Genomic DNA, 16,178 nt, shown 5'->3' with positions numbered 1-16,178 from the left:
TGTTGTACTGTTATACCACTGTCCCAGGTTAGGGGGAGGGTTGGAATCCCGCTAAAATGTTTAACCCGCCACATTATTTATGTATGTGCCTATCCCAAGTCAGGAGCCTGTAATTCAGTGGTTGTCGTTTGTTTATGTGTTACATATTTGTTTTTCCTTCATTTTTTTTTAAAATAAATAAGGCCGTTAGTTTTCTCGTTTGAATTGTTTTACATTGTCTTATCAGGGCCTTTAATAGCTGACTACATGCGGTATGGGCTTTGCTCATTGTTGAAGGCCGTACAGTGACCAATAATTGTTAATGTTTGTGTCATTTTGGTCATTTGTGGATAGTTGTCTCATTAGCAATCATACCACATCTTCTTTTTTATAATACTGTGCAATTGAATATTTCTTGCTATTGCGCAAAACTGTGCAATTGAAAATTTCTAGCTATTGTGCAATTAAACATTTCTTGCTATTGCACAATACTGTGCAATTGAAGATTTCTTGCTATTGCACAATACTGTGCAATTAAAGATATCTTGCTATTGCGCAAAACTGTGCAATTGAAAATCTTGCTATTGCACAATACTGTGCAATTGAAGATTTCTTGCTATTGCACAATACTATGCAATTGAAGATTTCTTGCTATTGCACAATACTGTGCAATTGAAGATTTTTTGCTATTGTGCAATACTGTGCAACTGAAAAATCTTGCTATTGCACAATACTGTGCAATTGAAGATTTCTTGCTATTGCACAATACTTTGCAATTGAATATTTCTTGCTATTGCGCAATACTGTGTAGTTGAAATTTTTTTGCTATTGCATAATACTGTGCAATTGAAGATTTCTTGCTATTGGGCAATACTGTGCAATTGAAAATTGAATACTTAATATAATAATTTTGGACCCCGATTTGGACCAACTTGAAAACTGGGCCCCTAATCAAAAATCTAAGTACATGTTTAGATTCAGCATATCAAAGAACCCCAAGAATTAAGGGACTTTTAAAAACTCCCAAAATCAATCCCAACTTCCTTTTTTGGTCATAGACCGTATGTTAAAATTTCATAGATTTCTGTTTACTTATACGAAAGTTATAGTGCAAAAACCAAGAAAAAATGCTTATTTAGGCCCTTTTTGGCCCCTAATTCCTAAACTGTTGGGACCAAAACACCCAAAATTAATCCCCATCTTCCTTTTGTAGTCATAAACCTTGTGTTTAAATTTCATAGATTTCTATTTCCTTTTACTAAAGTTAGAGTGCAAAAACCAAACAGGGGCGTAGCTAGGTATTCAGTCAACTGTAGGCACAAATCGGCAGGGGGTCCGTGGGGCTTCGCCCCCCTACGGAAAACGGTTTTCAGCATTTTAGCTGCAAAATTTTATGTACAAAAATATTAAATTTACTGGTTATTTAATCATGGAAATTATAATATACATGATGAAAAATTTGAAGAATTATCAATAATTTACCGTAACATCTGACTGGTGAAAAACGCAGTACGAACGTAAAAAATAAAAAATCAAAGTATGCATTGCCCAGCATAGATCAGCGTATCCCTTTAATTAAGCAGTACAACCTGTTTGGTATTTTCATATCTGAAACTATCCCGTTCTGACTGATATATACATTTAACTTAATTTATAGTACATATTGACGATCCTTCATAAAAAAAATTAGGCAAGTCGTTAACACTGATATTACTATATAATCAAACTATCCTTTTGGCTAGACATCAACCATCAATCTTTTGATTCTTAAACCTTCACCCAAGCCACACAAACACATACACACATAGTCGATGCCTAATCTAAAAGTTCTGATCTGTTCATACTATCGTAACAAAATTCAAGAAATTCATATGTCTTTATATCCTCTACTGTAAAGTCCCTACCTGCTTAGAAATTTGAATAATTGTGGTCATTACACGCAGATCTGAGAGTACTCAAAATTACTGGAAGCTAGTTGATTGATTGATTTTTAAACATCAAGTGTCAAATATTTATGCAAATTCAGGACAAAAACTTTTTTTTACAATAAATGCAGCAGGGAGCTAGGTCCTGTAATAGGTGCCGTACAGAACGAAGGTCTGGAAATTTGAAAATGGCATGCATTGGAAAATGATGGATTACTTGGATAGGAGCAGAAATTTTGCCTTTCAGTAGATTAAATACGAACTCCTCAAAGAGTGGCATTCTCTCTACAACTAGACATCGGATTTAATGTCCATATTCTGACCAGACGTGACTGCGTATTTATACATCCTGCAAAACGGTGGACCAACATTGGCAAAGGTTTGATTGTAGGTTGGGTGAAAACAAAGTGGAAAACTAGTTGAAAACTAACAACAACTAATTAAAAAAATCATGTGTCTAAGTTTTGGTTCATTCAAGTTTTGTTCATAGAAGTGAAATGATCAGTACCAACAAATGACCAAAGTTCTAGTTTATAGTTTCTATATAAGGTAAAATCATATAAAAACATTCAATTATATCCAATATTCCATTCACTAAGGACAAGAGGCTAGTGTACACCTGACATTCGATAATCAAAGAGTTTTGACAACTTCACTGGCGTTCATCTACAGATAACGTTGTTTATTATTTTTTTTAATTAAAAAAAAAATTGTGAAAAAATTATGTGTAGGCACGTGCCTATAGTGCCTAACGGCAGCTACGCCCCTGCCAAATGTCTTCGGACAACGATGTCAGACGCCAATGATGCCAATGTGATACCAATATACAACCAAAATTTCAATTTTTGCGGTCGTATAAAATTTATATTTCATGTTATACCTGAACATAAGATTCCAATAAAAATAAAATGATTACCTTCACTCGAAAAAACAGTGAGTGCTGTAAAAATTTTGAGAGTCGGGCAATTACTTAACTAGCTTTTTGCCTAAAGGCAATGCAGGTAAAAAAAATTTAGTTAACTGCCTATGTTCAAGCTTTTTTTTTTAGATGTATCTTAAGTCTATTTGATACAGGTAGTCAACCTCTTAAATATGCTTACCTTGATGGCGGCAATTTAAGTGCAGGCTTCTTTGGCTTTGAAGCAACATGCTCAGTCTTATCAGCTGTTATCTAGGAATAGACAAAATTTCTTGTCAGTTCATACTTGACATATTATCACCACAGTATGTTTACTCCATCTTAAACCTTGTCTCACTTACAAATTTGCACTTTCACCTGTGTGTTCATCTAATAACCTGGGAATTTAGTAAATCATTCATATTTTGGACCAGTATTGTATTAGGGATTACACAACATAAACTATTTAGGTTAATCCAATCAATAGGTGTTAATGTTTATTATGTGCAAAACTGATTCACAAAATTATAAGGGATGTTTCTTCCACATTTTCAAGTATTCACTACAAATTTTGAATCAATCTCTTGCTTTTGTAACACATGTGGAAATCCAGCCAAAGGGTTGTTAATATCAGATGGATGTGCAGACCAGAAGATATATACATCATAGAAGTAACATTTCAGTATTTAGGAGAATTCTTCATTTCAGTATAAATTTCTTCACATCTCCTTTTATTTAAACACTGTAATTTCAGAAATTATTCTAAGGTTTTTTTTCAAATATGACTGGGTGAGTATCCCAATAAAAAGAAATCACATTTTCATATCAGATAAATATGCTGATTTCAGCTAACACTATTAATAGAACTTACAATATACATAACTTCTTAAATTGTACTGTTTACTAAATAAAGGAATATACAATGAGTAACATTTACTCACTTAAACATGTGTAAATCAAAACACCGTCTTTATATCTGAATAAAATATTTAGTTGTTAGGGATTCATGGTAAATAGGATTCAATGTATATTTTAAAATATGATTACCTCTTTTTGTAAACTGTCTTGTTTGATTATTATAACTTTGACAATACAGGACATACAATCTGGTGTTGGACATGGTTTCTCTAAAATATCCTGAATAAAAGAATAAAATATAAGTATATGTAACCCTGTCTTTAAAAAGAACTTATCTGGCAGCTTTCTATTATATTTTTCTTTAATGTCTTACATAACTGATTCTCCCTAAAACATGTTTTTGGCTATATCATTAATGTTTAAAAATACTGATTAGATATTGATAATCAGAAAAAAATCTTCATGATATAGGTATTATCAGTTTCAGTTATTGTTTTTTTAAACTTTGCAACATAACAAAATCAAATCTGATATTTCATCTTCCTACTAACAATACTCTAAAATAAAATCTACTTTTACCTGTCAGACAAATAAAATAACTGTTGCAAGTGAAATAACATTTACTGAAATTATGAATTACTCAAAGCTTGAGTGTTTTATCCTGAAACCTGAAAATTCATTAGTTACATCAAGGGAAGTCTTTAAAGGTGTCTGTATTCACCTCAGAAACTAACAAAACCTTTGAATAGACTTATTAAGAAGGGATATAGTTACGATACTGTTGTCAGGTCATTAAAGATTGTATATTTTGGCGTTAATATTGATTCACTTATAGGGTCTTTGCATCGGAACTAAACACATTTATTCAAAAAACAGTTGTTGGCATAACACGGGTTATGTTCTTCTCATATATGTTATGATGGTATGATACTAAACCCCTAACCGGAAGGATTGTGCCTGATGTTCATATGATGAAATCATAATCTTTCAGTCAGTTTAATTGAAGTCTGGAGCTGGCATGTCAGTTAACTGCTAGTAGTCTGTTGTTATTTATGTATTATTGTCATTTTGTTTATTTTCTTTGGTTACATCTTCTGACATCAGACTCGGACTTCTCTTGAACTGAATTTTAATGTGCATATTGTTATGCATTTACTTTTCTACATTGGCTAGAGGTATATAGGGGGAGGGTTGAGATCTCACAAACTGTTAACCCTGCAGCATTTTTGCACCTGTCCCAAGTCAGGAGCCTCTGGCCTTTGTTAGTCTTGTATTATTTTGATTTTAGTTTCTTGTGTACAATTTGGAAATTAGTATGGCGTTCATTATCACTGAACTAGTATATATTTGTTTAGGGGCCAGCTGAAGGACGCCTCTGGGTGCGGGCTTTTCTCGCTAAATTGAAGACCTGTTGGTGACCTGCTGCTGTTGTGTTTTTTTCTTTGATCGGGTTGTTGTCTCTTTGACACATTTCCCATTTCCATTCTCAATTTTATTTATAATAATCAACTTAAGTTTGAGGCTGAATTTTGAATGCGTTTATCCAGCATTCTGGACAGGTTTAAATGAATTAAAGTAAACTGTTTACAATAAATCCTATACAGACAAGTTGACCAAATTTCTGCCGAGTCTCAATCAAAAACAAGTTCTATTGACATACTTACTTTATCACCTGTCTTTTCCCCATATTTAGACTTAAAATCCTTCCAACAATGGTTGTGGAACTCAACTATACAGCTTGTTAAACATACAATTCTCACAAAACCCTAAATCAAATTAATATCATTAACATACTAATTAATTATTCATAATATAATCATCAAAAAGCTTATCTATGATTGTCTGGGTTTTTTTCTTTGTGTTTTTTATCCTTCATGAAATTAGGCTCAGATCTTCAGTATGTTGACATTTGCCATAGAAATGTGTGCTTTTCAGTTTTTTATGTTAATATTCATATATATGTTTTGATCTTTTGTGAAGGTTGTTGTCTTACAGATAAATATCTATCTCTTGTTTTATTCATTGAAATGTTTTAATCTATTTTGATCGTTGGGGTTGGTGCGCTAGGTATTTGACACTGGTTCTAGCCTTTGAACATCTGAGCTTGCCACAAGGTATTAGTGGCTACTTGTCTATAAAAGTTGAATGGCAAAAAATTTGTGATATGTTGATAATTTATTGAATTTGTTGCTGATTAGCCATCTCGTTGACATTTAACCTTAGTCTACTTGAACCTAATAACATCCCATCTGTTGTGGACGAAGTATATAAGTTGTGTTGTTCAATTAAATGTCTAAGGTATCTAATGTAACATGAACTAAACATCAAGTTAAGGGATATATTTATTTTTCACTGTGATTCAATTTTTACAAAATGATTGAAAAACTATTAAGTTTGAACAAATTACATAGTTAATCAACAAGGGTTTACAGGCTAAAATATAAAAAATTGAGTCACAGTACCTTTCTTGCTATTCTGAAGGGACAAGAATCTTTGATGTGAACGGACAACATACCTTAAAATCTGGATCTGAGAAGAAAATAAGAGCTCTTGAGTCTTCCTTGTCCGTGTGTATTTTACATACAGCATCAGGGACAGGTGGATATTTTGTCAATGTCAATAACTGTTTCACTTGTTTCTGAAATTATTATGCATTATTTTTTAATTACTATTCTGTTCAATTTTCTTGATTGGTTGTTGTATTCTTTCGTACAAGATAGGTATTAAACAATACTCAAAATCACCTCAATTATAATTTTTAACAGTTATTTTGTTTCAATAAAATAGAATTTGATTTGTGTATAATTTTTTTCAAAATTTGTCTAGATTTTTCTTTTTCTTTTTTTATTTCCTTGCAGTTACGAAGTTAAAGAAAATTTCTTTGATTCAAACTATATTCTGTAGTTTAAGATTAATGTTCACTAATTCATTTTGATTGATTAAATGTTGTTTGGACAATGTTTAGCATAAAATACTGAAGAACAAGAATGTGTCCAAAGTACACGGATGCCCCACTCGCACTATCATTTTCCATGTTCCATGGACCGTAAAATTGGGTAAAAATGTAATTAAGCATTAAAATTAGAAAGATTATACTATAGGGAACATGTGTACTAAGTTTCAAGTTTATTGGACTTCAATTTCATCAAAAACTACCTTGACCAAAAACTTTAACCTGAACCTCGCACTTTCATTTTTATGTTCAGTGGATCGTGAATTTGGGGTCAAAAGTATAATTTGACTTTAAAATTAGAACGATCATATCATAAGGAACATGTGTACTAAGTTTAAAGTTGATTGGACTTCAGCTTCATCAAAAACTACCTTGACCAAAAATTTTAACCTGAAGTGGGACGGACGGACGCAGAAGGACGGACGAATGAACAGAGCCAGAGACCAGAAAACATAATGCCCCTCTACTATCGTAGGTGGGGCATAAATATAATGTTTTGTTCTTTACAATCTGTAAAAGTACATCAAACAATATTCTTTTACTTTTTAGACATGATCCTGAGTAACATGAAATAAAGGGGCATGATACGCCCGTTGCTCTTTTAACTTGTCTTTTATGCTTTAAATGAATTTATATGATCAACTAGAAATAGTGTGAGCCCTGTCAAATACCCCCCCCCCCCCCCAATAATAAATAAAAATGCACAAAAAAATTGGCACTATTAAGGCTACCTAAAATTTAACTAAGTTTGTTGTTTTAATTTTTCATCCATACATTCTATCTTGTTCACAACACACTTTCTGAGTACCAAGTACCTTTTATATTTATAAAATGTAAAGTGAGCTTATGTCAATAGATATAAACAATTTATCAAAGTTGCATAAAATTTTGTGAAAGTGTTAGTTATTGTCCCAAAATTGGAAAATCCCCCCTTTTTAAAGCATAAAAATTCATTACACGGAAATGTAATATCTGAAATTTATAAAAATTGAAAGGGAGCTTACATCAATAGATATAAACAATTCACCAAAGTTTCATGGACATTGGTGAAAGCCTTTTTGAGTTATTGTCCGAAGTGTTAAAAATCCCCCTTTTTTTATGAATAAAGCCCCATAAATCCAAAACTTAAAATCTGAAATTAAAAAAAAACGAAAGGGAGCTTACGTCAATAGATATAAACAATTCACTTAAGTTTCATGGGAATTGGTGAAAGTGTTTTTGAGTTATTGTCCGAAGTGTGGACGACGGACGGACGGACAACGGTATACCATAATACTTCCCGTCTAAAAGACGACGGGCGTATAAAAACCAAACCACTGTTTTTTTGCAGATGCTCTGATGGAAGATGCCAAAAGTAGCTCACTACTAGAAGTGTGTCTTACCTGTAATTCATCAGATATACTTTCTTCCATTTTAGTATCAGTCCCTGGCCAGGTGAGAACATTTAACTTGAGTGTACCAGCCATACGTAAACACCTATTTAGGGGATCAATGGCTTCTTCAAATCTGGTAAAACAAAGATTTGACAATAAACAAAGGAACAATTTTGACAAACCTAAAACTATTATTTTAATTATTTCTTTTAAATCATTAATAAAAGATGACTATTCTGTTAAGAGAGTGTGACTGCATTTCACTCAATAGTATGTTCTGCAGAGACAGTCATCTCGGATTTCAGATTTACACCACTCAATAACTGTGGATTCATTATTATTCATTGGATACCAATTTTTGTGGATTTTGCAAGTAGAGGTGAACCACAAAATTAAATGTACAACGAATAACAAATTTTCTATATGCTTATCTGCAGACTAACACAAAACCACGAAATCAAATATAATATCCACGAACATGCTTTTCACAAAAAAATTGATACCCACGAAAATAAATGAGTCCACAGTACCTTATGATTAAACAATCAATGTTATTAAAGTTACAAACAGGATTTTGCAAATAAACTACAGGGAAATAATAAAAAGTCTTTTGCAATCATAATGTAAGTTTGTCTAACCCAATGCATTGTAAAGTAAGTCATATATCTTTATGTGTCTCTAATGAAACAATGACTCTTACCTGTTTAAAGTTATATAAGCTTTGCCTAACCCAAAGTATGGCAAAGGTAGTCGTATATCTTTATGTGTTTCTGTAATATTCTTTAACCTTTCAATGCCATCCAAAATGTGCTAAAAAATAAAAGTTTGTATTTAGACTTAATGAAGTCGCTTACATAAATCAATCACTTCTATTTCTTTAGAAAAAGTTATAATTATATTATATATAATTATAATCAATAATGGCCTTTAACACCCATGAACACACAAAATTTGTCAAAATGCTAGACCTTTTCAGATTTAATCTCATTGTCCTCTGTTTTAAGGATAAAGTGTATTCCCCAATTTAAATGTAGATTCTTAATGTTTTTTCTCTAGGTTACAAACAAGTAACTATATATAAGTTACTCATATAAAAATATCACTTCATTTTGCCAAAAAAAAAGTCAATCATTTAGCATAACACACCCACACACACAAATACAGCTTGATGGAAGACCTTTGTAATTTTATCATGTTGTTAAATTAAAGAATTTACACCTTTTAAATTTAGTTATAGTTTACAGTAGATATTCTGTACCAATTGTATCATTTTCCCAATGGTGAAAGTGGATTCACATAGTGGGAGATGCATGCAGAACATCCCATAACATGTGGAGAGAAATAATTATATACAAACTAACTAGTTTCAGAAGATTGAGCAATACAATACCACATTTAATACTTACCTTATAAATTCCAGTGGATATATCAGCTAAACCATATGCATATTCTAAAACAGCCACATCTTGCTGGTCTAAACCAAAATCCTTGAAAAAAAATGGGTAAACTTGATTACATTTTAATACGAAACATCCTAGTTTATCAATCCTAACACTATTTTATTTCTCTATATCTGAATAAAATTGTATATATGTATAGGAAAAATTGTTTTTGAGACATGAAAGATAGGAAAGATCTAGGACCTATAGTTGTAATAATTGTAGCAGATTGTTGAATCAGAATCATTGTGAAGTAAGGTTTATATACTTTACTAACGAGCCTTCAAATATATTATATTAACCCTAGTACTGCAGGACCTGGCTATATCGATGACCTAGATAAGTTTTGTTTACTGCCGGTCGTCGATATATTGACTACTTCCAGTATTTCATTCATTGCCGGTCGTCGATATATAGACTTTCTATATATGGTTAGGAATTTCGGTTATAGCCAATGAAATCGTCGGGTTATTTCTGTACCGAGTAAACAACGTGTCAGAGGAAGGAATTTCCTACAAAGAACTGTTTTCATTGGTTCTCTACGACATTCCTTTCTGAAATAAATTTGTGTATAAAATACACATCGGCTTTGTGTACATTCGTGTTTTTATGAATGGAGGTGGTCGAAGAAGTTGCGGATGGTGACGCGTTATTAGAGTTAGTAGAGCCTGATAATCACGATTTCGTTAGAGAAATATTCTTAAATGACGATTCAGGGGATGAATTTTTGGGTTTTGATGAAGATGATCTCGAAAATGACGAACTAATCGCGCAGTTCGAGGACACTTGGATACGAGGAAACTTGGACACACGTGCGCTCCCGTTTGACATGGAGAAGTCCCTGAACTTTGACGTTGGGGACAATCCAGAAATGATAGATTTTCTTCGTTTGATTTTAGACAATGTGTTTTTTGACACATTGGTTGTGGAGACAAACCGATATGCTTCCGACTTCTTTGCAACCCCAGACGGTCAAAATCTGAAGCCACACTCTCGTTTCAAACAATGGGAAGATGTCAACCGGGATGACATGTCTCCCTTTATAGGGATGATAATTGCCATGGGGTTGGTCCAACAGCAAGACCTTCATGACTACTGGAGTAAAGACGAACTATTGGAGACTCCATTCTTTCGGAAAATCATGCCTAGAAATAAATTTTTACTCATGCTTTCGTTCCTACATCTTAACAACAATCATATCAATATTCCTCGTGGACAAGCTGGACATGACCCTATTGCAAAGATTAGACCTGTGTATGACCATCTTAGGTTTAACTTTCAAGAGTTATACTATCCAGGGGAGAACATTGCCATTGATGAAGGGATGGTAGCTTGGAGGGGAAATTTGTCCTTTCGTGTTTACATGCCGGACAAGCCAAACAAGTTTGGGGTGAAGCTTTTTATGCTTTGCGACTCATCAAATGGTTATTGCTCCCGTTTGGAGATCTATTATGCCACAGACCAAAACCCATCACCAAAAGGAAAGATTTATGATCTGGTAATGAGGCTTATGCAGCCCTATCTAAATAAGGGTCACAAGTTGTATGTCGACAACTACTATACATCCCCTATCCTTTTCCATGATCTAAGGCAGTTAGGGACAGGGGCTTGCGGCACATTACGTTCAAACAGAAAAGGAGTCCCAGATGATATTAAGAATGTGAAGTTAAAGAAGGGGGAAAGTGTTGCAATGACAAATGGAATCCTTCAGATTTTGAAGTGGAAAGACAAACGGGATGTCCATGTATGTTCTTCAATTCATACCGCTGAGTTTGTCAATACAGGAAGGAATGACAGAGTCACTGGTCAAGCTATTCAAAAGCCAGAAGCTGTTATGGATTGTCGCAAGAAAAACAGAAAGCCAGTCTTGCACAGGGTTTTTAGAAGAGAAGTTGTTAAGAGCTTAATTAGTGCAACTGCCCCACCTCTACCAGTTGTACGCGGAGCAGCAAATGCTCGTGATATGGAGCGCCTAACTGGAAGGTATTTTATTAGCAAAATTGTCCAGAAGGAAGGACTGAAGTCAAAACCACTGAGAACATGTCCAGTTTGCAATGTTCCTACAGGGAAAAGAAAGACAGCTGGTGATGGGAGAAAAGTTGTGAGATCAAGCTATGAATGTAAAGACTGTGATGTTGGACTTTGTGTTGATCCTTGCTTTCGTTTGTACCATACTTACAAGGACTTTAAAACTGCCCATAGGAGACTTACACGTCCGCAAGAAAATGACAGTGAAAGTGACAGTGACTAATTTTCTTTAAAATTGACAAGGTGTAAATATTCTTTAATTTATTGGATGTAAATGTGTACATATAATAGTTCTTAGAATACAATCAACAATGAATTTTATGTCATAACTTTTGGATAATTGATCATGGATTACTGAAAACTTACATGGAGTATTAAACTTAAAATTTTCATGAAGGTAAGGCATTTGCATGCCTTATTTTTTCACCATCATTGCATGGCATGTAAGGAATGGATAGAATTAATTATTTTTGATGATATGAAGAGTAATTTATTAATTAGTGAGCATGATTATTAAATAAATAACACAAATGAACATTTTTTTCTCTTTAATTTGACATATTTACATAAATATATAACAGAAAATCTTGATTTTTTTCACTCTGAAAAACTCTGATTAATTCTGAAAAATAAATACAATTAGTTATATTACAAAAAAGCAACAGATCATTGATTAAATTGAGAAAATAATAACATGGGGTAAAAGTGATAAAAATTATCAAAACAAGCTGGTACAGAGAGATGCAGAGCTTAATTAACATCTCGGCTGTAGCTGTATGTTGATTATCTAAATATAGCTGGCAGTACTAGGGTTAACGTAACTTTATAGGGAAATTTTGTGGGGCTTTGAACATTGTTAGGTTTAAACTGAAATTCAGTTTTATCAGGGTTGGTACCCAGGTTTCACTGTTTAATCATTTGAAAACCTGAGAACAATTGGTGGTCTTTCCACCCAAAAAAGACATATTTAGACAAGAAACTTTTTTTTTATTCTGGTGTTGATAAAAAGCTTTGATTATGTTGATTCTAAATATAAGTTTTTGATATACTTTTTGCTAGAATTAAATGCACGTTACTCAAATATTTACGGCCACAAATTCATAACTGCCATTCAGTATCTAAGATGTTTAATTAAATAATAGTTTTAAAGCCTTTCACTGGATTAAGAAGTCGTGCAACACAACAAGGTTATTTTGATGTTGAGTTCCGTTTACCTCTTCAATCCAAACACCTGTAAAAACCGAACAAAACGCAAAGTCCTGTGGGTGTTTGGTTTGCACAGGTTCCACTATAGTATTGTTTTGATTCATTATCAGATTGGCCACCAATACTAAGAATTCAGAGTTGGAAGGTAGAGTTGAGCATTCTTACTCATAAAAAGAGGGAAAACATGGGACAATAGTGTGATGTGAAAATTCCTACCCTAAAAAATAAACAATTACAAATTCCTATTGATATTGCTAGTAACACACAAACCAGGTCAGATTTCCTCTATAAGGTCTGCATATGATATTTCTCCTTTGGAACTTTTACACTATTAAAGATATTTATTTTTGAACATTATACTGCTTCTAAGAGAATTAATAAACAAACCTCTGCCTTTTTATTACTAAGAAGATCTAAAGCTTTCTGGTAACTGGCCACAGCTTTCTTCCCTAGACCATTTAGATAAGCACTTGATCCTTCAGCCATATACCTCTCTATCTCCTTATTTTCATTCTTCTGTACAATAACTATTTTCTCTTTCTAAAAGTAGAAACATAGACATTGTACCATCTTAAACTGACCTTAATTGCAAAATAGAACAAAGTCTTTTGTCTGTAAACATGTTATCTAAAACTCTTTAATAATCATGAAAAATAATTTGATCATTTAAAGAGTTGATTCTTAACAGCATTTCTCAAATTAAATTTGATGCAACAAATGTGCAAATTTTGTAAATCCTTTCATTTGAACATAAAAGTCATGATGACCAAGATACAACATATCCCCTTCCAATGACGTAATTGGCATTCCATCCATTTTAGTAGATACATAACCAGAGACATATATACACAGAGATTGGCAACTGTAACAGTGGTCAACGAAATCTAATCCACGTAACGCATCTCACGAGACTTTAACGAGATCGCCATATTGATTCTATCACGACAAGTACACCACCACGCTTCGATTTTTATTTCACATCAAGCATTTCAAAACAGCATAATGTAAGTATATATTTCAATTTCTACTATGAATTACCCTGTTTTATTCAGTTTGCAGTAGTTATTATTTAAAATATTGAGACGATTAACGTTTTATTGCAGTATTTAATAATGGTAAAAACTGGGCCGAGATGCACGTTATGGAAATTTTTAGCACGGTCGTAATTTTTATCAAAACATTTTCATTTGAAAAGGAATAAAACAAATTGCGTGATGAATTACTTTCCCCAGACATATTGAATTTGTATGTAGAGGTTGTTTTTATCATATTTTAACCCACTTTGATGCAATTTACAATTAAAAATCAGTATTATAGATGACGGCCATGTTTATTTTCTTTAATATCAAGACAGACCCCTGTCCATGACTACAGTTTAAAACTTTTCCATCTTCAGAGAATAATTGTTCCCAGCACATTATTTTTTTTCCTATGACATACTGAATTTGCATATGGAGGTTGTTTTTATCATATTTTCACCCACTTTGATGTAATTTACAATTAAAAATCAGTATTATAGCTGACTGCCATGTTAACTTTCTTTAATATCAAGACAGACCCCTGTCCATGGCTACAGTTTAAAACTTTTCCATCTTCAGAGAATAATTGTTCCTAGCTCATTATTTTTTGTCCTATGACATACTGAATTTGCATATGGAGGTTGTTTTTATCATATTTTCACCCACTTTGATGTAATTTACAATTAAAAATCAATATTATAGCTGACGGCCATGTTAATTTTCTTTAATATCAAGACATACCCCTGTCCATGGCTACAGTTTAAAACTTTTCCATCTTCAGAGAATAATTGTTCCTAGCTCATTATTTTTTGTCCTATGACATACTGAATTTGCATAAAGAGGTTGTTTTTATCATATTTTCACCCACTTTGATGCAATTTACAATTAAAAATCAGTATTATAGCTGACGGCCATGGTGTTTTGTTTCAATATCAAGACAGACCCCTGTCCGTATACACTTGATACTGTAAATTCAGAAATTATTGCATGCATTTATTATTGATTTTCTCATTTTAAACTGAAATGCGATTTTAATTTTTACAACTTCTGTTAAGAATCCTGTTAAATTCATTCAAAATTTTTCAAAAAGTGAGTTTTAAACTCTTTCGCATTTTTCGCAATAATAAAAACCTTGCATTAATTTCTGAATTTACAGTAGACTTTTCCATCTTCAGAGAATTATTGTACCCAGCACATGCATTACTTTCCTATCATGACAAACTGGATTTGTGTATAGAGGGTTTTTTTTTTCATTATTTCCACCACTTTGATGACATTTACAATTTTATATATTTTTACATTCAGTATCTGACAGCTTTCTCTTTTTTAACAGGGTCCTGCTTGCTATAAAAGGACAAAGATGTTGATCAAATTTACCTGTCAGTGCAGCATACAAGAGATATAATATCATACATGGGCTGAATGTAGGACTCCCATGTCTTTCTGATTGAAAATAAGACTTCCTGGCAAACAGGAACAACTAGTGATGACTTTTTCCAAAAGTGACGGCACAGTCATGTTGTGGACTGATTACTACTATCAATGTGATACTTAAAACTAACAATGGTTATGTAAGAGAGAAAAATACATGTGCTTATCCTGACTGTAAAATGGATAAAAAAGCAAATAAATATCTTGTGTTCAACTTCATTAGTCTTATTTATGTTAACAAAATTTACATAGTTTTTACAAGAACAATACATGTAGATGTATAACAATATGATGTAGTATGATTGCTAATGAGACAAGGATTTACATGTATGACTCTCATTAGAAGGCCACTCTATTCACAAATTCCTTCCTCTTCATGGAAAGTAACATATGTAATTGTTTACATAAAATGACAAAATGTGTAGGAAAAGAAGCAAGAAATGTTCACTCTACTTCTGTACACTAGTCGCTTACATTGGTCACCATCTATGTTTGTTTCAGTCCTTTAAAAAAATGTCAATGGTGCTTATTTATATTTATCTGTTGTGCTGTGTTGTTTCAGTTTTACATGTCCTCATTCTGTGATCACTATTTCACCTCTCCTGTTTTGAAAAAATGTTTATGCTAATATTTTCTGCAATAAGTTGAAAGGCACAGATGCTATGACTAAACAGAAATGTGAGGTATAGATGGTGAAACATAGAATGAGACAACAACCCAACGACAACAATATTCTTTGCACATTTATGAATGTTTAAAAATTCTTGTGAAGGTCAAAAGCACATAACGTGTACTTATATTATATCCATGACCTGGTACATGTATGTACCTATTGATGCATTCCGTCCTAACTGACACAAGTTGTGGGAAGAGACCAAGCAGTTGATATGCTTATAAAAATCTGATATTAAAATGAATTCCTGTATAACAAATTCCGGGAATGAGACTTTTATTTAAAACAGATGAGATATTTGTGGTTAAGGTTTAAACAGAAGCAGCAGATGTCAAGGGGCAAATCAAAAAGTACAAGGTCCTGTAACACAGAGGAAAAAAATATCAAATGAAATGA

General features: G+C 32.8%; 1 protein-coding gene across 5 annotated transcripts in view; it reads right to left on the bottom strand.

The window, feature by feature from the left end:
- The window catches only part of LOC134721329 (E3 ubiquitin-protein ligase TTC3-like), a 120,412-nt gene that overhangs the window by 27,832 nt on the left and 76,402 nt on the right, over positions 1-16,178 (bottom strand). For all 5 annotated transcript variants that reach the window (XM_063584249.1, XM_063584250.1, XM_063584246.1 and 2 more), the window contains 8 exons: positions 13,047-13,199; positions 9,393-9,473; positions 8,687-8,796; positions 7,996-8,119; positions 6,176-6,298; positions 5,325-5,426; positions 3,850-3,939; positions 3,005-3,075 (listed from right to left, as the gene is read on the bottom strand). In XM_063584249.1, the coding sequence (XP_063440319.1) occupies positions 3,005-3,075; positions 3,850-3,939; positions 5,325-5,426; positions 6,176-6,298; positions 7,996-8,119; positions 8,687-8,796; positions 9,393-9,473; positions 13,047-13,199 (854 nt within the window). The remainder of the gene's footprint in view (positions 1-3,004; positions 3,076-3,849; positions 3,940-5,324; positions 5,427-6,175; positions 6,299-7,995; positions 8,120-8,686; positions 8,797-9,392; positions 9,474-13,046; positions 13,200-16,178) is intronic.

Source organism: Mytilus trossulus, chromosome 6, assembly GCF_036588685.1.
Source record: "Mytilus trossulus isolate FHL-02 chromosome 6, PNRI_Mtr1.1.1.hap1, whole genome shotgun sequence".
Classification (NCBI taxonomy): domain Eukaryota; kingdom Metazoa; phylum Mollusca; class Bivalvia; order Mytilida; family Mytilidae; genus Mytilus; species Mytilus trossulus.
Note: the sequence above shows the minus strand (reverse complement) of the source record. Positions and strands in the feature narration are given on the sequence as shown.